General features: G+C 45.0%; 1 protein-coding gene across 2 annotated transcripts in view; it reads right to left on the reverse strand.

Annotated features, from left to right (window-relative positions):
• Nucleotides 1–631: 631 nt before the first annotated feature.
• CCDC6 (coiled-coil domain containing 6) overlaps nucleotides 632–22196 on the reverse strand; it is a 403678-nt gene continuing 382113 nt past the window's right edge. For both annotated transcript variants that reach the window (XM_086921755.1, XM_086921754.1), the window contains exon 9: nucleotides 632–2602. In XM_086921755.1, coding sequence (XP_086777881.1) covers nucleotides 2417–2602 — 186 coding nt within the window. In that variant the 3' untranslated portion in view covers nucleotides 632–2416. The remainder of the gene's footprint in view (nucleotides 2603–22196) is intronic.

Consider the following 22196-nt stretch of genomic DNA (forward strand, 5'->3'; position numbering starts at 1 on the left):
GAGGTGAGGGGGAGAGTTAGTGATGCAAAGCCCATGCTCTCAGTACTACTTTGCATTGTCTATAAATTAGGATTTGATAACATGAGGTAAAGATATAGCTAAAGCTGCCTTTAGATATTCCTAAAGAGTTTGTAAAAGCTGCAGTAGATAAGTTAAAAATGTCCAGATGAGACCTACCCAGTGGGCAATACTTGCAAGGCACTAAACAGATGGGGCGTCAAGTTAGTGGCACACGCAGGCTTTACCACCAGCTCCCGAAGGCGTGGGTATACTAATGCGGGGCTCACTTTCCTTCATTGTTCAATCCACATGGGCGGATGACCTAGGGCGCTACATTGGTGTCATGGGACAGTGGAAGGGACGCACAGTGAACTGCATGTCTGTCTATGTCCAACCGGGACTGCAATCTCGCACATTCAAAGACCTGGGAAAAAAAAAATTCAGACGTTTGCTTCACACACTTACTAATAACCAGCTCTATGTTAGAAGATCTGTAGCACAGAATCTTTTCTAATGCGACTGGCTTTCAATGATTCCTAATGAGTTGGGAAAGAAGTGCACAGAGTGCCACTTTTAAACATTCTTACTATGAAGATACCGCTCCTGAAAAAACATTTAAAAGAAAGCAAGCCACAATGGCATGACTTTTATTCCTTGGCTCTTGATTTGTACAGTCTAATAAAAACATGTGCATTGGGTTGAGCCATTTGTTTATCACACACAGACCTCATTCTTTTACCAACAGTGACAAACATTAGATAAGAGTAACAAACTTCCACATACTTTTTTTCTCGACATTGATATTTTGGTCTAAATATGTTTCCTGTAACGTGCTACAGAAATAAGAAGGCAGCATTGATCAATTTCTAGTTCTCTGGCTGGCAACTGGTCTACAATATTTTGCAAAATGTGAATTATGTGCTGCTTTGTCTTGGCATTCCTCCAAAGAAACAAGACATTCCATTGTGCATTGTATTTGTATTTTATATCTTAGGATTTTAGTTGTATTATTGGCATCATCCACTTTATGCAAAAGTAATTGAAATCCAGCTCATGGTTTTCAGAACTTGGTACAGTGAAGGAGCTGGGCAACAGAGTGCTACTTCTGCTAAAGTTAGAGAAAGGTATGAGACAGATAAGGAGGGTAGTTTTCTCGTGTATGTGGCCTAAATGAGAACTTACGTTAGCATGTATGATACAGAAACAGTAGCAGCAGTACTGTGGGGAGGGCAAACAAATTTTCTGCCACTGCAAGATGAAACAGAACAATTTATTTGTGCTAAATTAATCAAAATAATGTATTTCGAAATGTTCTTTTCTTACATTGTACCGGCATTTGCTGCTCAAAGCATTTATTAGTGCTAGGCTATCTTAATTTCTTAGGACCTTTGTTCTGTTTCTAACAAGCATCACAATATTTTAGCTACTCGTCCAGATTTCTAAAAACGTTATCTCAAATATGAATTTTGTCTGTTTTTATAAACTTTTAAAATATTTGTTCACAATTCCGTTCCTAAAAGAGGATAAATGTGACTGCAAATGCAATACATCAACAATAGTACTACCCAGGGTAGCAGAATTTCAAAAGCACCATTTCCATTCAATTCTGGAGAAGCGGGGAAAGGAACACTTTCCCGTCTGCTTTGTCAAAAAATAGCAGTATAGACAGGGCAACATTACTTACTACTAAAACAAATATTAAGATCAGTATAGTGTGCATTACATTCCACATATTTCGACTATTTGAAAGGTTATTGGACAAGTCAGACAGAACTGATGCTTCATGTGTGATCCGTCCTAAGAAAATCCCTGGATAGGTCACGTGTACTTAATACTGAACCTGCAATAAAATATTTGCATGGAGATACAGTAAAGTTGCATGCATCTCAGGCACTGATTAATGTGTCTGTGTAAAAACATTTTTGCACTGAAGCTTACATCTCCATTTTATTCAAAAGTGGTGAGGGCTTTTTGTATATGTGATAAACAGCAATAAGAAACTTATAATACATCCTTGTCATGCCTCTAATTTTTAGCAAACTGCACTGAAACAAATCTTTAAAAGGCCTCCCTTTAATTTTAGAAACCTATAAGCCAAGAAATTAAGCACTGGAGCCATGTAAAGGCATCCAATATCGTACTGACGAAGAGTAAAGTAGGAAGCGTTCCAGCCAGAGAATGAATACATGAATATCCAGTAAACACTGACAGAAAATTAGGTTGGTAAAAGTGTTGTAGACCAAACAACACCTGCTCCATTTCAGACAAACATTTACAACACAATTAACAGTGAAGCCTATATAACTTCAGTGCAAATAAGTCAAATCCCAATATGCCAGGTTAAGCCTTTGGCTTTTAGTAAACTGCTCCATATTAAGAGTCCATCTCTGGATTCAGAGGCTGCCGAGCACATGCACTATGGCTGAGAGGAGGGGCGCAATGGATGCTGAGAATGGGCAGAGTGAGAGGCTGGAGAGGAGATTGCAGGCTGCACAGGTGGTGGTGGGGGTGGAGGCTGTACTGGGGTTTGTGTGTTTGGCGATGGCGGCGGGGTGGGACGCTTGAATTTGTCCGGACTGTTGCTTCTTCGTGGTGAAGGTCTCTGCAAAAACAGAAAATGTTGGATTACGTTTTGAAACCATTTCTAAAACTATCAACACTTGTGGATGAAATTAGTAATAAAGTTAAAATCTATTTATAAAATATTGTTTGAGGGGTTTAAATGGATCTTATCAACACCCAGATTTATTCAGGATAATTCACATTCAAATGCTTAAAACTAGAAAGATGGGACGAATCGCAGTAATGTTGAAACCAAGTTTACTCTTATATGAATGAGAAATAAACCACAAATATATCATTTAAGTTTGTGTAAGTCAAAGGATATTAACCTCTGTCAAACAATGGTATCCAGAAGCCAGTAGCTTCAATTGCACCTATGACTAAAGCAGCAATTTGTCTGCTTAGCCCCCAGCAACACAAATCGTTGGCTTTCAAGTCTGAGGTGACTACTTCGCGATTTAAAAACTTTAAAAAACAATCCTAGTAAGGTGCATAAACAGCAGCATCACTTTCTACACTCAAGATGGTATTGACATAGCTACAAAGATGCAAAATACCCCAAACTTCGACTGACCACGGTGTATGGTCAACCCATATAAAGTAGAGAACACTTCCACATAGAAATACATTTTAAAAAGTTGCAATACGTTAGCAATATTCAATGTTCTGCTATTCATAGAGCACGTTCTCCAAGAACCCCAGAATATGGGTGTGGGTGTGTGTTTATTACGATTTCCTTAGTGAGCTGTTATGCAATATAGGTTAAAAAAAACTCTGTAAAAGTGTTGACTTGTTTTATTGAGAAAGCCAATATATTGTGTAGTAAGTGGTGGTATGATAATCTGATCCTGAACCTTCGGGTGATTTTGGTGCAATATAAAACTGATCCTAAAATAAAATTATGAAAAGCAGGTTTGAATGTGGAAGCGATCTGGGGTGTGTACTGGATCTATGCAACAGTAGTTTACTGGGGGTAAATTGTGACTATGGGAGGTAAACAGGCAATATACAAGAAATGCAGGCACACACTGCAGCAAAAACGAGCAAGCCAATATTAAAAGTTAGTCATCTATATCCAATACAATGGCATAACCCCACGAACCCCACGTTCCCCAACTATGTAATATGTTTTAACCCGGTTGTACACCAGCGTGGTTGCTTTTCAGCATGGTGAAAAGTTAGTGGTTTATTGAAGAGTGGAGTGTCAGATTGGAGTGGCATAGAGTGGAGTACACTGTTGTAGAGTGGAAGGTGTAGAATGTTGTAGAGTGATGTGGCAGAGTGGGGTGCTTTCAAGTGAAGTAATGTGTCAGAGCGGAGTGGAATAGAGTGTCACAAATTGAAGTAGTGTCTTCTGCTACTAAATCGTATAACATGTCTCACACATCCATGACATGATCTAGACTCACTATTGCCTAGTATCGAATGAAATTCTGATGAGTCTATTTTTGTACTTAAGCGCCATGGTACTAGAGACAACCTTATAACAAAATGCAACAGTGATCAAGCAAATGAATTTGCAAGTAATGCAATTGTGTAATACTTGGACTCTAAATAATAAATCAAGATTGTGGTGGGTGGGGCCCTGTATGATTGAAGGGAGACCCATGGCCTTGCAATAATTTAGTCTTGTTCATTATGTATAAAGCGCAACAATGAACATTTTCACGACGTCCGAAATGTGACTAAAAACTGTTACGGGAGGGTGTCTAGTCAATAATAGCAAACCTACTGTGTATTTCGGTAAGAGGACGATATTTAACTATTGAAAATTCTGAAATGCACAAAGTTGAGAATGAAAGTAAGAGCACTTGACTTGTTCCACTGGCACCACCACCGCCTTCATGTAAATCGCATAACATGTGGGAATAACGTATATTTAAGATTATCTGATTGGATGCGAAGAGCACATTTCCCCTACTATGGCCTTGCTGCACAGGCGTACAGTTTTTCAATTAATTTTTGTCAAATACCCAGCATTGTGAACTTTGCTTTTCATAATCCTGCTTCCCATTTGTGAAAAATGTCACTTTCTAAAGAACACTCTCTTGTGGTTGATAAGCCTTGCTGGAGTGTCAGCATCAAAGTGTAAAAGAACGAGAATAGGCACGGGTCATCTAGTTCTAGACCAATGGGCAAGTCGACCACAGGTTCAGAGAGACTGGTCTCAGGTGCACAAAGATGACATTCTGCTGAGTGTTGTTCCGATTTAGCTACGGTGGCAAAAGGCCATGTATGGCAAATGAGCACAATACAGCCAGTTCCAAATTTGAGCTAGTGATTGTGTTTCGCTCATTTTTGAGTCCGTGACCTATTATCAACCATCAGACTTCAACACAGAACAAAAGAGAGAAATGCAGGAAAGGGGGGAAATAAAGGAGAGGAAAAAGACGTGAAACAGCCAGAAAGGAAGGACAGAAAAATATGCAGGAGTAAGATGAGGGGCACAGAGTGTATGGTGATGGATGAAAAAGGCATGAGGTGGAACCAAGAGTGGACAGCCTAGGCATTCAGCAACCCTGACATTTGGCAGCACTGGAGGCAGGATTTTGGGGAAAAAAAATATGAGCTCAGCACTTATTCCTATATAAATTAAGAGCTGCCAATAACAGGAGCAACATCCAATCATGTCAACTTCCTTGAATAAAATAACGATCCCTTTGTGTCACTTCTCAAAAAGGCGACCTTATGAGAGGAGGACTTGGAGCACTTAATCCTTCAGGAGGTGAGGCCACTAATGACTCAATTTTGCCCTTCTGCAAAATGGTAATCTGATTGAGCCTGCATAACCCCAACAAACATGGCCACTCACGCTAACAAAGGGTCATTGCAACAACCTACATCTTAGCTCTATACTGGTGGGAAACGGCTGAACCAACCCTTCTGGATTTCTAGGCCCTGGCATAAAGAACTAGAATAGATCATGGTGGACTTTGTATGGACGAGGGGGGGGGGCGCAGACATAGGGTAGCTTTGAAATTCTTTAAGAAGCCAATCCACCTTCGATATTGGCGGACTTTGTATGGAGAGAGGGCACACACAGGGTAGCTTTGAAATTCCTTAAGAAGCCAAACAACTTTGGAAGCTTAGGATTCCCAGATATGGAACTATACTACTTAGTGCTTCAAATTCAGTGAAGAGCAAATTGGTAGAGAGGGGAGCTCACAGGAATTGGGATTCAGGAGAGACAAAGTACGTCGAGCGACAGCTGACCTTGCAGATAAGTGTGCTGTTCTCACTGCCCCCGCCAGTTCGAGTTTAGAATTTTAATAAACTCGGTTCCTCTCCTAGAGGAAGGTGCTCTATTACTTTGCAACCAAGCACTGACTCGGCAGGGTGACTTTCCCACTACTCCTGGATTTGAAGGAGGTTGGGTAAGCACCGAAAGGATCAGTGTTGTGTCCTGAAGAAAGCCGGGGTAGAATATTCTGTCAGCTGAAACAGGTCGACTGTTTTGCAGAGTGGCGGGGTTGGAGTCTCATTATAAGCTCCCCAACCCAGCATCCACAATTCTTTCGTATTAAATCTGGACAGGGTGCCCAATGTTAAAATTGCTAAAGGGACTCCCTGACATCAGTTTTACATCACTTTTTCTGCACATTTTCTCACTTGTGATCATACACTATGTTGTATTGTCTTCCCCCTCCCTATTGCTCCACCTTCAGCGTTGCTCTGCACGAGGTGTGTTAGCAGCCCTACGATGAAGCACGACACAGCTTTATTAACCTGGTGTATTCCCCTTACATTCAACTCACCACCAGGTAGATGTATTATCCCTCTTCTATTTGTGTGATTAAGATATTAGGCGGGAGGTCGAAGAGGGACGCTTATCCTTTCACCCCTCATTTTTTTGTGATTTTGATAATTCGGCAAGGGCCATCTGAAAGTGAATTTTATGCCAGAGTATTGGGGTTAGTGAGAATGACATTGCTACAACAATCACTTTGACATGCGGAAACATTGCTTTCGTAAAGCCAAACCCAAGCATTGATTGCAGAGGAGCGTAGGGTACAAAGGAAACCAGTGGTACATACATAGGACAAGAGTTTGGTTTACTCTGTTAAAAGTGTATTAGAAAAATAACTTGTTCATGCATGCTTGTTGACGAAGTGCAGCTTATGGTGCCAGTTCACAGACAGTGCACTGTCCAGACGCCCACATCCCATCCGGCTGTGCAGCTGATATGGCATAACATTTTACCAAGGCAGCATTACCAGCCTTGCTCCTGCGTTAGGCTCTAGAGTCACAAGGCGGCCATGCCTGGGATAGACATTCTAGTCATTACCTGGTTCTGTGTGCTAATGTTTTCAAATGAAGTTCTTGGTAGCACCTTTAGGCACAACTGTAAGGGGCTTGATGCTGGAGGAACACCGTACAGAGTCTAGGGGTTACCTTACGCATTGTCAACTTTGATATGGTAAACAGCCATGAAGTAAGTACAAAAGAAGGACAAAACAGGCCGCCATCCACACACAATTATGATGACAAAATTAGTTTAAAATCACGGTCTCAGGGTCTGGTGAGTGAAGAGAGCACTAGAGTGGATCCCTGCTTCAGCTCCTTGGAGACTGGCAAGTGCACATTGAGATTCGAGCTTTGGCTTCGCAGACAAACTGACAAGACGTTCCACCAAAGCAGATGGAACCAGTACTTGGACCTTGTGACACTGATAAGAGCAAAATCAGGAGGAACTGGAAATAGGATGCTACAGCCAATAGAAACTGAGGAAAAGTGGCAAGCACAGGAACCAGTGTAAAGTAAGGGGGCGGGGTGTAAGCTTCTTTTAAGATTTATATTGAATAAAACCGATTTCACACAAACAGCGCAAGCGCTGTGCAAGTGAAACCTAAAAAAGGACCTTTCTTGTAGGAGGTATTTCCCATAGGAAGGGGGAAAAAAAAGGTGATGAGGGAAAATGTAAACTCTCATAAAACTCTACGGAGTAAAATATTAAGACATTCTCACCTTCAACTAGTCCTTACCAACTCCTAATAAATAGAACTACGTGAAAAGGACATATAATTTTCACTTTGTCATTTATTTAGACAAATAAAAGCCAACAATCAATAAGCTAGGTCTGGTGGCTTAATGGACCAATGCATCCACTGAAGGGGCCCGTGTGACATCAAGGTCACAGTTCAAATCCCAGTGGGTACACTCAGCTTTCCATCCTTCTGAGGTTGATAAAATGAGTACCACTGAGTTGAGTAACAAACATCTGCAATTCGGCACCAAGTTACCCTCCTGTGTGAAAGCGTGCTCTAAAAATACGTTGTTAATAGCCTTATGTAAAACAAAAAAAAGTAATCGGGTGATTCAGTAATGTGTGGGACTCCCCCCACCCCTTCAGTACCAATAATTTGAATAAACGTTATCTTACAGAAGTTTGTCCCCCGCCGCCTAGGAGAAATTTGGGCCTGCTCCTTAAAATTGCTTAAGCTTGGAGATCTTTTAAGAAAATCGTTCATGCACAATCCTCAGTGAAGTTCAGGTGTATATAAAGAGAATTCAAACTCTCCATTCTTTCAGCCACTGAGTCAAACATTTACTCAGGAGTTTTGGATCATTGTCCTGTTGACTTTGCTTATGAATTTATTTTTGGATCTAAAGAGATTATAACATGGACATATGAATGAACAAACAGAGAGTACATTTACCTCCTATTAAGAAGTGATTCGGATTGTTTTGTCTAAAGAATCTTGGTGCATTATGTCCAAGCAAATCCACTGTGGTCTAATCTGTCCAGAAGACCGGTTACAGAAGCCTTGTTGTTCATTCAGATCCTGTTTTACAAAGCTAAGGTGTGTAGCAATATTCTTTTTGGAGAAAGAATTGTTACTTACTCTGTGTGCATCTGTTCTTGGCATGTAGTGCTGTAGATTTACATGCTTTGCATAAGTCCACTATAACGAGGCTGTGTGACTCCTCTTGGCAATACTGTGCATGGTCATCGACACCATCTTCAGATTGCTTTGCCGTGGGTAGGTGAGAATGAAAGTATGATATTTATCAGCAATGTGATGTCCATGAAGTAATATGATGAAAGTATATAAAGCGTATGACCTGTTACACAGGGCTTTTGGGGAAGAGGGTTAGTGCATGTGAATCTACAGCACTGCATGCCAAGAAAAGGTGCAAACAGGTTAGGGACTGAATTTCACTGACTAAGTGAAGTAATGGCGATTAAAAAGGAGGATTCCATGTTAAGTATTGTAATTGACGAGAGTAGAGTGGATAAAAAGAGAAGCCATGAGTCTTGTTAACACAAAGTTCAAGTTCCATGCTGGTGCAGGTGGAAGCCTAGGAGGAATGATTCTTTTAAGTTCCTCCATAAATGCTTTAATATCCGGGATTTTAAATAACAAGTGCTGTCTATTTTGCAAATATGCTGCAATAGCCTAAAGGTGTAATCGTATAGAAGTGTACGCCAACCCTGTGGTCTGTAAACGCAATAAGTAAGAGTCAGGCCAAGGCAGCAAGAAAATCTTGCACCCTAGCAGGCGTCGCTGAAGGACCCGGAGCCGTGGGGTGGCACCACCTGTACCCTCAGCCTTGTCGTGCAATGGGCAAGGGGAGGTCGAAGAGCAACAACCATTCCTCAACTTTTGGAATGGTTCAACTTCGCTGACCCAGAATGCGAAGAGTTAGATACAGAGGAACGATGATGACGGCTCCGCGACCGGTCCCTCGACCTCCCATGGGACCGGGACCTTGAGTGGCGTGGTGCAGACTGCTGGACTTCCAGCAACTTTTGGGATCACTCCCACAAAGTCTTCGGCGCCATGGTCCGGCCGCCGGGGCACGACTTGGAGTCATGGTCGCCCCCAGGCAGTAGAGACACGCGATGTGGGTCCGTTACCTGCATCATGCGGTGACCGTCCCCACAGTTCTTGAAGCCAGGCATCCCTACGACACAAGGAGTTAAAAGACTCAAAAGAATGGAGATAAAAGGCCTTGATAAAACTCAGTCAAAAAGTGACTGGGGGTACTTACTCTTCCCAGATCTGCGCTTGCTGGCGTGGAAAAAGAAAGAACTCACGTCAGCGGGCGAAGGCGTTGTCTAAGTAGCTGCCGCAACGTCATCTCGGGGACCACGAAGACAACAACAGACGTGGAGCCAAACGCCACCTTCCGACGCACAGGGGTACTGCTGACAAAACATTTCGGATCCAGTCTGACGCCTGGGGGTAATTCTAAGGTAAGGAATTTATCACTACGTGTTGCTTTCAGATAAGTGTCCTTGCTACAACCTGGCCCACACTAGACTGTTTTTTGCCTGCACATCTACACAATAGTGTTTTGTGAACGTGTGCGATGTAGTCCATGTGTCTGCTTTACAAATGTAATCTATTGGAAGGTTCCCTAAGAATGCCATAGAAGCCACTAGCTTGCGTGTGGAATGTGCTCTAGGGGGTAGGGGGAATGGATAACGTAAGCTTTGCTCTTATGTGGTGGTGAGAAAGCTACAAAAAGTTGTTTCGTTTTCCTGAAAGTTTGTCCTTTCATTGTAGTAAAGAGTAGCTTTTGATGTCAATTGTATGAAGAACAATAGTTACTTACCTGTAAACAGGTGGTTCTCCAGTATTGGTGTCTTTCATAGATTCACATGCCTGAATCATTCCCCGTCGTCGGAGTAGGAGTCTCACGGTACATAAAAAAGCAATAAAATGCCATAAAATATATAGCATATTACAGAAATACCCAACCAGGAAGTAAGTAGCCCCAGCTACAGTAGAAAAAACTTCCACTTTCGTGACTATCTAGGTCATTATGTGTTAGTCCAAATTTCAGCCAATCAGGCGACAGCACCCACCAGAATGTTCTCCCCAGAGGCTCAGGCTCTCAGATTTTCCCGCACAGGAGTGAAGTCCCATGCTATTCGAGAGAGTCTCTGGGGGAAGGCGGGCGGGTTGCATGTGAATCTATGAAAGACACCAATACTGGAGAACCACCTGTTTACAGGTAAGTAACTATTGTTCTTCTCCAGTATTAGGGGTGTCTTTCATAGATTCACATGCCTGAATCAGAATAGTAAGCAGTACTCACATTATAACGCTCGTAGACGTCAGAATATCATGTATGCATATAATTAAATATATATATCTATGTATACAGTAAAGGAGACATGCACAACAGTAATCACATGTTCTGAGCAAACGTCTAAGAGCAGAAATGAGGAGGTGGAAACAGAGGCTCACCTTATTTGAAAAGATTGCGAAGCACTGCTCTCCCCACCGAAGCATCTGCATCATCTGCCGAGTCCAGACAGTAGTGTCTAGTAAAGGTGTGCCTGCTAGACCACGTGGCAGCTCTGCAGATCTGTCGAAGCGGCACACCAGCAAAAAGGGCAGTGGAAGAGCTAACTGCCCTGGTTGAATGTGCTCTTGGCAAGGCTTGCAAGGGCCTACCAGCCTGTTGGTGACAAAGTCCAATCGTACAGGAAACCCATCTAGCAATGGTCTGTTTTGAAACAGCACAACCCCGGCGCTGCTGGCCATAGGCCACGAACAGTTGGTCTGTCTTGCGGGTGACCGAAGTTCTGGAGAGGTAAAATCGAAGGCATCTTCTAATGTCTAAAGAATGCAGTGCTTTCTCAGCCGTAGATTGTGGGTTAGGAAAGAATGTTTTAAGGACAACGGGTTCATTAAGGTGAAAGTCCAGTGGTACTTTAGGCATGTATGTGGGATTAGTGCGCAATACCACTGAGTCCGTGGTGAATTGAAGAAAAGGTGCCTTAGATGTAAATGCCTGAATATCGCTGACCCTCCTAGCAGATGTCAAAGCCAGGAGCAACGATACTTTCCATGTCAGAAATTTCAGGTCCACCTTATGAATCGGCTCAAAGGGGTGTCGCATGAGCTGGGAAAGGACGATGTTCAGATGCCATGCCGGAGGAGGTTTTCGGATTGGCGGAAACATGCGAAATAAGCCCTTGAAAAATTGTTGGATGATCCGTACAGAGAACAGAGAGTTTGATCCATCTTGGCGAAACCTAGAGATGGCTGCTAGGAAGACCTTAAGAGTAGAGTGCGCCAAACCCAGTCTGGCTAGATGCAGAAAGAAAGGAAGGATCTGTTCTGGTGTTGCTTGAATGGGATGTAAGTCATTAGCTTGGCACCATGCACAAAACCTTTTCCACTTAAGTTTGTATGTCTTGATCGTGGATGGAGCCCTGGCTTTTGCAAGCACCTCCTGACAATCTTGTGGAATATTTAGGTGTGCAAATTCCATGTGTTGAGGAGCCAAGCTGACAATTTCAGCGAGTTCGGGTCCGGATGGTATACCCTGCCTTGCTGGGTGGAAAGAAGCTGCGGAATGCGTGGTAGTGGAACAGGGTTGCATTCCGAGAGAAGGAGTAGTTCGGGGAACCAGTATTGTCTGGGCCATCGAGGAGCAATTAGGATCAACCGGCATGGCTGTTTCTTCATTTTCCTGATAACTTTCGGGATCAGAGGTATCGGTGGAAAGGCGTACGCGAAGATTTGATTCCAGTTCAGCGAAAGGGCATCCCCGCACGAGTCCTTGTGGGGAACCCAGCTTGCAAAGAATGGGCATTTCCGGTTCTGGAAGGTTGCAAACAAGTCCAAGTCCGGATGCCCCCACATCTGAAAGATGCGACGCAGAGATGGGAGATGGAGTTCCCACTCGTGAGTGCAGCCCCCGGACCTGCTGAGAGAGTCCGCCAATACATTTGCGATCCCCGGAACGTGGATCGCTGACAGATGAATATCGTGAGTCAAGGCCCAACTCCATATTTCTTGCGCTTGTTGAGATAGTCGGACTGATCTGGTCCCGCCCTGTTTGTTTAGATAATACATGCAGGTGGTGTTGTCTGTCCGTATCAAGACTGTGGCACCTTGCAGAGTCGCTTGAAAGGACTTCAGGGCTAAAAATATGGCGTGTAACTCTAACCGGTTGATGTGCCATTTCATTTGGACCTGGTTCCACTTCCCGCTGACCGTCATGCCTTGGAGGTGTGCACCCCAGCCTGTCATGGATGCATCGGTCGTCACTATGAACCTGGGAACTTCCGTTAGCATGGAGCATCCCACTTGTAGGTTGGATCGGTGGGTCCACCATGCGATTGCTTGTCGCATGCGAGGTGTAATGTGGAGGATATCTTCGAAAGATCCTGTGGCTTGGATCCATTGGCGGCTGAGTTCCTCCTGTAAGGGTCTCATCCGAAGACAGCAGTTGGGAGTGAGCAGAATGCAGGAAGAAAGCATTCCGAGGAATGACTTGAATATGCGTACTGAAACGCACTTTCTTAGTGACAATGTCATCGCGAATCTTTGGATTTTGACTTGTCTTTCTTCTGAAATGAATACTAGGGCAAGGTTGGTGTCCAGTGTCGCTCCTAAGAAGTCCTTTCTCGTTGTAGGTGTGAGGCGAGACTTCTCGAAGTTGATTGAGAAACCCAGGTTCTGCATTACCGACAAAGTTTTTTGGACGTGATCTTGAGCCGTGTCGAAAGAACTGGCCTTGATAAGGCAGTCGTCCAGGTATGGATAAATTTGGATCGATTGCAACCGAAGATGGGCCGCCACTGGGGCCAGCATCTTCGTAAACACTCTGGGGGCTGAACGCAGGCCAAATGGGAGGACCTTGAACTGGAAGTCCCTGCCAGCCACTCTGAACCTGAGAAACTTCCGATGCCGTGGGAAAATCGGTACGTGGAAGTATGCATCTTGAAGGTCGAGTGTTGCCAAAAACTCTCCCGTCGAAAGAAATTGGAGGATCTCCTGAAGTGTTAGCATCCTGAATGTGAGTTTCTTCAGAAACTTGTTTAATGCTCGCAAGTCGAGGATGGGGCGCCACTCTCCTGACTTTTTGCGAACAAGGAAAAACCTTGAATAAAAGCCTCGTCCCCTCTGATGATGAGGCACTCTTTCGATTGCCCCTTTCCGGATCATGGTGTTGATCTGGACGAATAGCTCCTTGAGGTGCGCTGGATCGGGTCCTTTTGGGGGGCAATTTGGGGGGATTTTTACGAATTCTAAAATGTGTCCTCTGGCTACTACATCCAGGACCCATTTGTCTGTAGTAATTTCGGACCAATTTAAGTAATGCTGGGATATTTGACCTCCAATTTGGTTCGGGTTGGCACAGAGTGATGGCAGGATGCGTTCCTCATTTCTTGTTGTCTCTTCCTCGATAATTAGATTTTCCTCGAGGTTGAGAGTAATTTCCTCTCTTCTGTCCATAGGTTTGTTGCCGGTAAGGCTGAAATCTTTGGTTTCCCTGGGTGGAGGAATAAGAGCGTTGTTGGGCGTATCCTCCTCTATTATTGAAATTGCCCCTTCCTCTTGTGCCACGAAAGGAAGATTTCCGGTACTGAAGGGTACCCAGTGAACGCGCTGTTTCCGTGTCTTTCTTTATTGCCTCCAGGGCCTCATCAACATGCTTGCCGAATAGTGACTCTCCATCAAAAGGCATGTCAATGATTCTGTTTTGAACCTCCTGCCTAAAGGAGGTTGCTCGTAACCATCCTTGCCGTCTTAAAACAGTTGCACCCGCAAGCTGTCGAAAGGCAGTGGCAGCAACGTCCACAGCAGCGTCAATCATCTCCGAGGAGACACACTCTCCTTCCTGAAGGATTTTCTTGGCCTCAGTGCGATCAGGCTCGGGGAGCTTGTTTACGTACGGTGAGATGTCTGACCACATCTGTCTATCATATCTCCCTAAAATGGCGAGGGAGTTTGCGGCTCTGATGGTTGTGGCTGCAATGGTAGAAACCTTCTTGCCAATGGAATCAAGGCGTCTCCCATCCTTGTCTGGAGGGACAGAGACCTGAGACGTAGGGTTGGAAGATCTCTTCTGCGCCGCCTGCGCCACCACAGAATCGGCTTTAGCTTGCCCGACAAGGCATGCTGGAGAAGTAGCAGGCGCCCTATATTTTTTATCTACTCGAGGGAGCACTGCTGGTAAGGAATTCGGCTTGGCCATGATCTTAAGGCCCTCCTTCCAGATGAAATCTATAATTGGAATGGTCCAACTCTGCTTGTGAGGGGTAGATTTAAAATCATACAAAAAGCAGTCTTCTTGCTTAGCTTCCATGGTTATTAGAAACCTCCTAGTCGCTCTTTCCATGATCCTGTGAAATGAGGCAATGTCCACGGGTGGTGACTCAGAAGCAGTAGGCTCCGCCGGAGAGGGTGTGTTCGCATTGTAATCCTCATACTCCGACGATTCAGAGGCTTCATTCAGCTCTCCTTCTTGATCATCCTGTTCCGAAAGCTCCTCTTCTCGTGGCTGAGGAGATGAAATCGGTGACGTATGCAACGTTGAGCGACTGTCCTCCAACGCATTAGAAGCCCTTGGTCTTGTACGCGGAGAGAGGGAAGGCCTTCCCTGCGGCAAAGGTGTAGACATCACTGAGTCACCAGACTCAGAAGGCGGGAAACGTCTATAATAGTCACTGAGCATGTACTGTAAGTTGCGGAATAGCTCCTCAGGCAGTTGCCTATCAGTGTCAGGTCCTTCAGCACGCGGAGCAGGCTGAACGTCCTCCATGTCATCCTCAACATCCTCCTGAACTTTAATATGGAGTTCGGATGGACTTCTAGCTGGCCCAAAGTTTTCGCCCTCATAGTATTCTTCTTCATCGGAATCCAAGAGCTTGTCAGGCACCACGATGGTAGTAGAAATAGAGTCCACAGTAGCTCTCTTCTTTAATAAAGTAGCCGTGGTCGCAGGAGATGGCAATGGAATCCCTGCTGTTTGTGCGGACCAAACCTGCAAAGTAGTGCAGCTTGAAAGAGGCGGCGTGAACGGGACGCCTGTATGCTGTTGACAGTGCTGTCCCGCCGACGGAATCGTCGTCGACGGGGTCGTCGACGGGGTCGTAGACAGTAGCTTTGTCGACGAGTGCCTTGCCGTCGACGATGATCTTTTCGTCGACGAGGTCGTCGACGGTGGTGTCGTCGTCGAGGCCGTCGACGGTAGTGTCGTCGTCGAGGCCGTCGACGGTGGTTTCGTCGTCGAGGCCGTCGACGGTAGCTTCGTCGTCGAGGCCGTCGATGGTATCTTCGTCGTCGAGGCCGTCGACGGTGGTTTCGTCGTTGAGGCCGTCGACGGTAGTGACGTCGTCGAAGGTGGCTTTGCTGTCGACGATGATCTTTTCGTCGACGAGGTCGTCGCCGGTGGTGTCGTCGTCGAGGCCGTCGACTGAAGTGTCGTCGCCGGGGCCGTCGACGGTGGTTTTGTTGTCGTCGACGATGGCAATTTCTTAGATGAAGAGGACAAAATCGCCGGCGGCACCTTGGCCATCGTCGTCGGGGCAACTGTCGACGACGAGATAGGCCTAATCTGGACATGAACCAGTGTGGGCGAAGAAGCTGAAGACATGACAAGTGTAGGCTTCGGTGAGGAGAAAGTCATAGTGCAGGTGGTAGAAGTGGCCACATGAGAAGAAACACAGTCCTTCCTTGACGTTGAAATTGTCAATAATGGCAACTGAGGAGGCACAGATTTAGAAGATTTCTTAGGCACTGCCTTAGTCCCAGACTTCTTAGAGGGCGTAGAATCCCCTTTGGAAAGTGGGATAACTTTACTTGAAGAACTAGGCCCAGGAGCATCCAGGGAAGATTTAGACTTCTTAACCCCCTTCGCCCTCAGAGATGAAACATCAGTTTCAGCCTTCCTCTTAGTTGATAGAAATGAAGAGCCGGAACCCAAACTTCCTACCTCAGAGATAGGGTCATCCTTGTTCCTTAGTCTATTGAGCCACAATAGAAGGCGCCCTTCTCTATCCTTGATGGTCTTGGAGGGGAAAGTCCGGCAGATCTTGCACTCCTTCACCACATGATCCGGATAAAGACAATACAAACACTTCTTGTGGGGGTCCTCCTTGAAAAGTCTTGACTTCCCACAAGAGTCACAGGCTCTAAACAGGGATTTAGATGAAGACATCTGGGAAAGTTGAAGAATTTAGAGATATAGAAGAAAAAACTGAGCAGAGCTCAGGGAGACTCCCTTCACACAACGTGCGGTAGAAAATCTGAGAGCCTGAGCCTCTGGGGAGAACATTCTGGTGGGTGCTGTCGCCTGATTGGCTGAAATTTGGACTAACACATAATGACCTAGATAGTCACGAAAGTGGAAGTTTTTTCTACTGTAGCTGGGGCTACTTACTTCCTGGTTGGGTATTTCTGTAATATGCTATATATTTTATGGCATTTTATTGCTTTTTTATGTACCGTGAGACTCCTACTCCGACGACGGGGAATGATTCAGGCATGTGAATCTATGAAAGACACCCCTAATACTGGAGAAGAGCCCGTTCTGCTACTGAGTCTGGTTGAGGAAAAAAGACTGGCAGCTCAACATACTGGTTAAGGTGGAAAGCAGAAACGACTTTTGGTAAGAATTTAGGGTTTGTCCTAAGAACCACTTTGTTGTGATGTATTTGCAAAAATGGTTCTTGTATGGTTAATGCTTTGAGTTCACCAACTCTTCTGAGAGATGTGATCGCCACAAGGAAAGCTACTTTCCATGTGAGAAATTGTAACTCACATTTATGCCTGGTAAGGGAATGTTTAGATTCCAGACTGGAGAGGGTGGAACTCTGAGAGGAATAATCCTTTTAAGGCCTTCCATAAATGCTTTGATGGCAGGTACCTTAAACAATGACAAGTGTTGTCTGTTTTGTAGGTAAGCGGCTATGGCAGCAAGATGTAATCGTATAGATGTGAATGTCAGATTTTATCTTTGTAAATGCAAGAGATAACAAATAACGTTTTGAATTGAAGCATCTAGTGGATCGATTATGTTATTACAGTAGATAATTAATCTTTTCCATTTAGCTGCATAGCATGCTCTAGAGGTAGGACATCTAGCCTCCTTAATGATCTTCATACAGTCTGGCGGGAGATTGAGGTAACCAAACTAAGACTTCAGGAGCCAGATCACTAGGTTAAGTTGAGCTGGATTTGGAAGCCTTATTTCTCCATGGTTCTGTGTGAGAAGCTTCAGAAAAAGGGGCAACCTTTGATGTGGAACTACTGAGAGTTCCAGCAGGGTTGTTAACCATGGTTGCCGGGCCCACGCTGGAGCAACTGTTTGAGCTTGTGCACCAGTAATGGAATGAGCGGGAGAGGCAGAAAAGCGTCCGCAAATCTGCCTGACTAGTTCATCCATATCGCATTGCCTTTGGGCAATGGGTGTGGATACCAAGAGGCGAAGCTCGGGCATTTTGTGTTTAAATGTGTGGCGAACAGATCTATGTCTGGGTGACCCCACATCTGAAAAAAATAGATTAAGAACTTGCGAATTAAGTTCCCATTCGTGGATCTGCTGTCTGACGACTGATCAGATCCGCAATCTGATTGTGTACCCCTGGGATATGGTCTAAGAGGTATCTTTTTGGAGGATTGGCCCATCTCCATGTGCTTTGAGCTAGGTGTGATGCCCCCCCCGTTTTTGTACATAGTACATTGCTGTCATTGTCATTTGCCTATGAGATGTATTTGGAATAATTTTAATGCGAGGAAAATCGCCAGTAATTTCAGGTGATTGATGTGGAGCAGTTTCTGTTGAGGGGTCCACATGCCCTGATTGGTATAGTTCAAGAGATGAGCTCCCCGGCCGATGAGCAATGTGTCTGCTGTTAGCACAATCTGCGGGACCGGGTCTAGGAATGGCCGCCCTTTGGATAGGTTTTGTGTGTTCCACCACTACAGAGAGCGATGTGTGCGGCTGTCCACCAACACCAGATCTGTAAGCGGACCACTGATATGCTAAACATTCCTGTAATAGATGCATTTGGAGTCTTGCGTAAGGTACAATGAAAATGCAAGAGGCCATCATCCCTATTACCTGCATGAACACTCGAGCTGTTAGTGAGTGTTGAGGTTGAAACTTTGTTATGAGAGCTTGCAAGCTGGCTATCCTGACTGGACTAGGTATGCAAGGGCTTTTGAAGTATCTATTGTGGCACCTAGATACTGTTGTGTGTAGGACGGTTGAAGATGTGACTTAGTGAGGTTTATTGTGAATCGTGCAGCAACTGGATTGTTTTCTGTGTGTGGTGCACACAATCGCTGCATGACTCAGCTTTTATGAGCCAGTTGTCGAGGTAAGGAAACACATGAGTTGCCTTCGCAAGTGAGATGCTACTCTCTGGGTGCTGTAGTCACTCTGAAAGGGAGGAGGCTGAATTGGTAGTGCTGACCGTCCAGTAGAAACCATAGATATTTCCTGTGAGCAGGGTGAATAGGAATGACACAGTAGGTGTCCTTGAGATCTAGAGTGGCAAGGAAATCGCCTTGTTGGAGCAGTGGGAGGACCTGTTGGAGAGTGACCATGTGAAATTGGTTGTATTGTATGTGCAGCTTTAACAGTCTGAGGTCTAATATTGGCCTGAGAGTGCCGTCCTTTTTTTGGGATGAAGAAGTAGAGGGAGTAAATACCTGTACCTTGATGATGTAGGGGAACCGGTTCTATTGAATGCTTTTGCAAGAGAGAATCTCTTGTTTTTGAAGCGTTGGATGTTCTGTGGACATCAGACGTTGTTTGGGAGGTATGTGGTGGTGGAGGGGGGGGGGGGGGGGGGGGCGGTGGTAGAGGTGAGTTCCAGGCAAAAACCATACTGCATAATCTGTCTCACCCACCTGTCTGTGGTCTGTGGTGATGAAATTCCAGACAGGTAGGAACTGTGATAGTCTTCCCCCGACCGGAGTGGAACGGTCTGGGGGAGTGGAAGGAAGTCATTGTTTTGTGATAGGGGAGGTGAGAATGTTACTGCGGCCTCATCCTTTATTTCCTCTGTAACCCCCTCTAAATATTTATTTATTTTATAGCACTTGTAAGGCGCACAGCTACCCACAAAAGGTTTCCCGGCGCCGGACCAGCAAGACACAAAATACCACTGGAGAGAGAACAGTCAAAGCATTTATTTGTTGAACAGCCACGTTTTTACGCTTTTTCTGAAATTCATATAGCTTTCCTCCTCTAAAATGGCGGGAAAGAAGAAGTTTGAGTGGGGTTTTTGTAGGAAGAAGTGTTGTCGGTCCCAATGGTTTTGGAGGCAGCCCTATAAAAGGAGCAAAGAAAGGAACCTCTCGTTGTTGGTGACTTTAACACCTTCGCTGCTAGGTGTTTTCCCCTCCTGTGCTGAAGAATGCAGGATGCCAGTGTTTCATGACGAGCTCAGCTCGTCATCAGCACAGCTCAACCGTGCATCATGACGAGCTGAGCTCGTCATGAGCATGGAAAGGGTTAAGGCCCCCATGGACTTCGCTGTGTCAGTGTCTTTTTTTCATCTTAGCTAAGGATGGGTCTACTGTAGGTCCAAACAAGTGTTCTTGATCAAAAGGCTGATAAAGAATTTGAGACTGCACCTCCTGCTTAAAACCAGATAAGCTTAGCCATGCGTGCCTGCGCAGTAAAATGCTTGTATTAACAGCACGAGATGCCGTGTACGCTGCATCAAGAGCACATTTGATAGAGGCGGTTGTAATTCGCTTTCCCTCTTGTATGAGGTGGTTAGCCTTAACCCTATATTGTTCTGGAACATATTGCATGAGTGTCTCGCTCATCATAATGCGCTCTATCATACCTGGCCAGCAAAGCTTGGGCGTTGGCAATGCACCAGTATATTGACACCTGTGACACAACCAGTTTACCAGATGCGTCCAATAATTTCGATTCTTTATCTGGAGAAGCATCACCGGTTTGGAAATTTGCCAGTTTACAGGCATTTGACACTACTAGAGAATCTAGAGGGAGGTACCCTTTGATGTAAGTTGGATCATTTGGAGCTGGTTTATATTTATCAACCCTGGGGTTGAGAACTCTAGCCCTGACAGGGTCTTTAAACACATCAGAGGCATGTTTAATCATACCTTTTAACATAGGTAAAGTATTTGTTGACTTTTGTGATTGTGCAAAAGTCTTGAATAAAAAAATCTTCCCTCAAAGGGTCCGAGTGTAATTCTACCCCATGATATTTGGCTGCTCTATTTATGAGTTGCGCAAAACCTATGTTGTCATCTGGACGGGATGGTTTAGATGGATAGGATTCTGTCTCAAGTATATCTGGGATACTATTATAATCGTTCCAAGGGTCAGGTGGTGGGATGCTGTGGATATCATAATCATCATCTCCTTGTGGGTCTCCATTCCAAAGTCATCCTCATCATTTTGTGGTGCAGTTAAAGCAGGAAGCAGTGGAGAGTATGCTGGAGAAAGTGGTATAGGAGGGGGAGAGGAGTGTCTGAAAAGTTAACTTGCTAGGTCTTTCTTCTTTAAGGGTATCTCGGGTGCCTCTGAGGTGTCCAATTTCCTCTTTCTAGGTGGTATTGTGATGACATGACCGGTAACAGGGTCAATGTGTAGAGTTTTTTGTTTCGGATCCGAGGGAGCTGGTTGAAACAGTTCTTTTGAGCTATTGTATTTTTTTGGAACCAATGACTTTGGTTCAGAGTATTGATTTGGTTTAGGGCAGCTCTGTAGCTTTGGGAGGGGTCTTGGTTTCCTTATGCTTTGGTGGAGTTTGAGTTCGAAATCTTTTTTTGGCTCCGAAGATTTATGGACTTTTTTCAGTTCCGAGGGCTTGTCCTCTGTGTTTCGGTGCAGACGCGCCTTGCGTCTAAGCAGTCTTCGGTGTCAATATAACAGGGTGTGACACGGTCTCTGGTTTAGTCTTTGGTTTCAGTGCCGAAGATGTTTTTTCGGTACCGCTATGTGGCTGGCTCAATCCAGAGCCGCCAGAAGGCTTATCTCTGGACTTCGGAGACGGGCCCGAGGGCGGGGCATCTGACGTATCGCGGTGTCAACCTGAGCGCAAAGGTGTCACCGGAGCCTTATATTTAGTTTTGATGGGGCAGAGGTCTTTATCTGGGTACTCACAATCCGTTCACCTGGAGTGACCAGCTGATCCTCGGCATCTGATTAGTCCGCCTCGGAGACTCTGATGTCTTCATCCTCCGGTTCCTGTTCTTCTGGAACATCGGGCCTGCATCGAAGATGTCGTCCGTCACGGAGGTAGTTGATCGAGAAATTAAATGACGTCGAGCCCGGCTAGCAAGTATGGTTTTCTTTGATCTGAAGGACGCATAGGCCTGGCCGTCTTTGTCCTCATGTTCTGGAGAGAGGCAAAGGTTACAGACCTTGTGGAGATCAGTATGTGGGAATTTGGCACCACACGGGGGGCATTTTTTAAATGGAGTGCTTTCCATTGACTACAGGGCCTGATGGTGCAGATAGGCCCAACGGCCCGTGTTGATGACCGGAATCGAAGTTCTTGACATTTGTGGATGCGCGCCAAAGGGGAATGCGATTGAAATAATACCATTGAGCAGGGAGGAATTGCATGTCGAGGGGGATCGAGTACAGCACCGACCCAGAGCCCAGCAAATTACATCCGAACCCGATGGCGGAAAAAAACTATCGGAGGATGAAGTCGATGCCCTTGCGCACTATCGTCCTAAGGGGGAGACATGTATCTTGTGACTGCAAATAACTTTTTCCAATACAACAACAAAGTGCAAACATCCGAGCCCAACACCAGATAGCGATCTATGCACATGTATATATTATGCAGCTCATATGCCTCAAACAGTTTTTAGGTTTTGCGTAGCATTTTTGAATGCATTTAACAATACACCTTGCAATATCAGATTTTGAGATGGGAT

Source organism: Lissotriton vulgaris, chromosome 5, assembly GCF_964263255.1.
Source record: "Lissotriton vulgaris chromosome 5, aLisVul1.2, whole genome shotgun sequence".
NCBI classification, from domain to species: Eukaryota; Metazoa; Chordata; class Amphibia; order Caudata; family Salamandridae; genus Lissotriton; species Lissotriton vulgaris.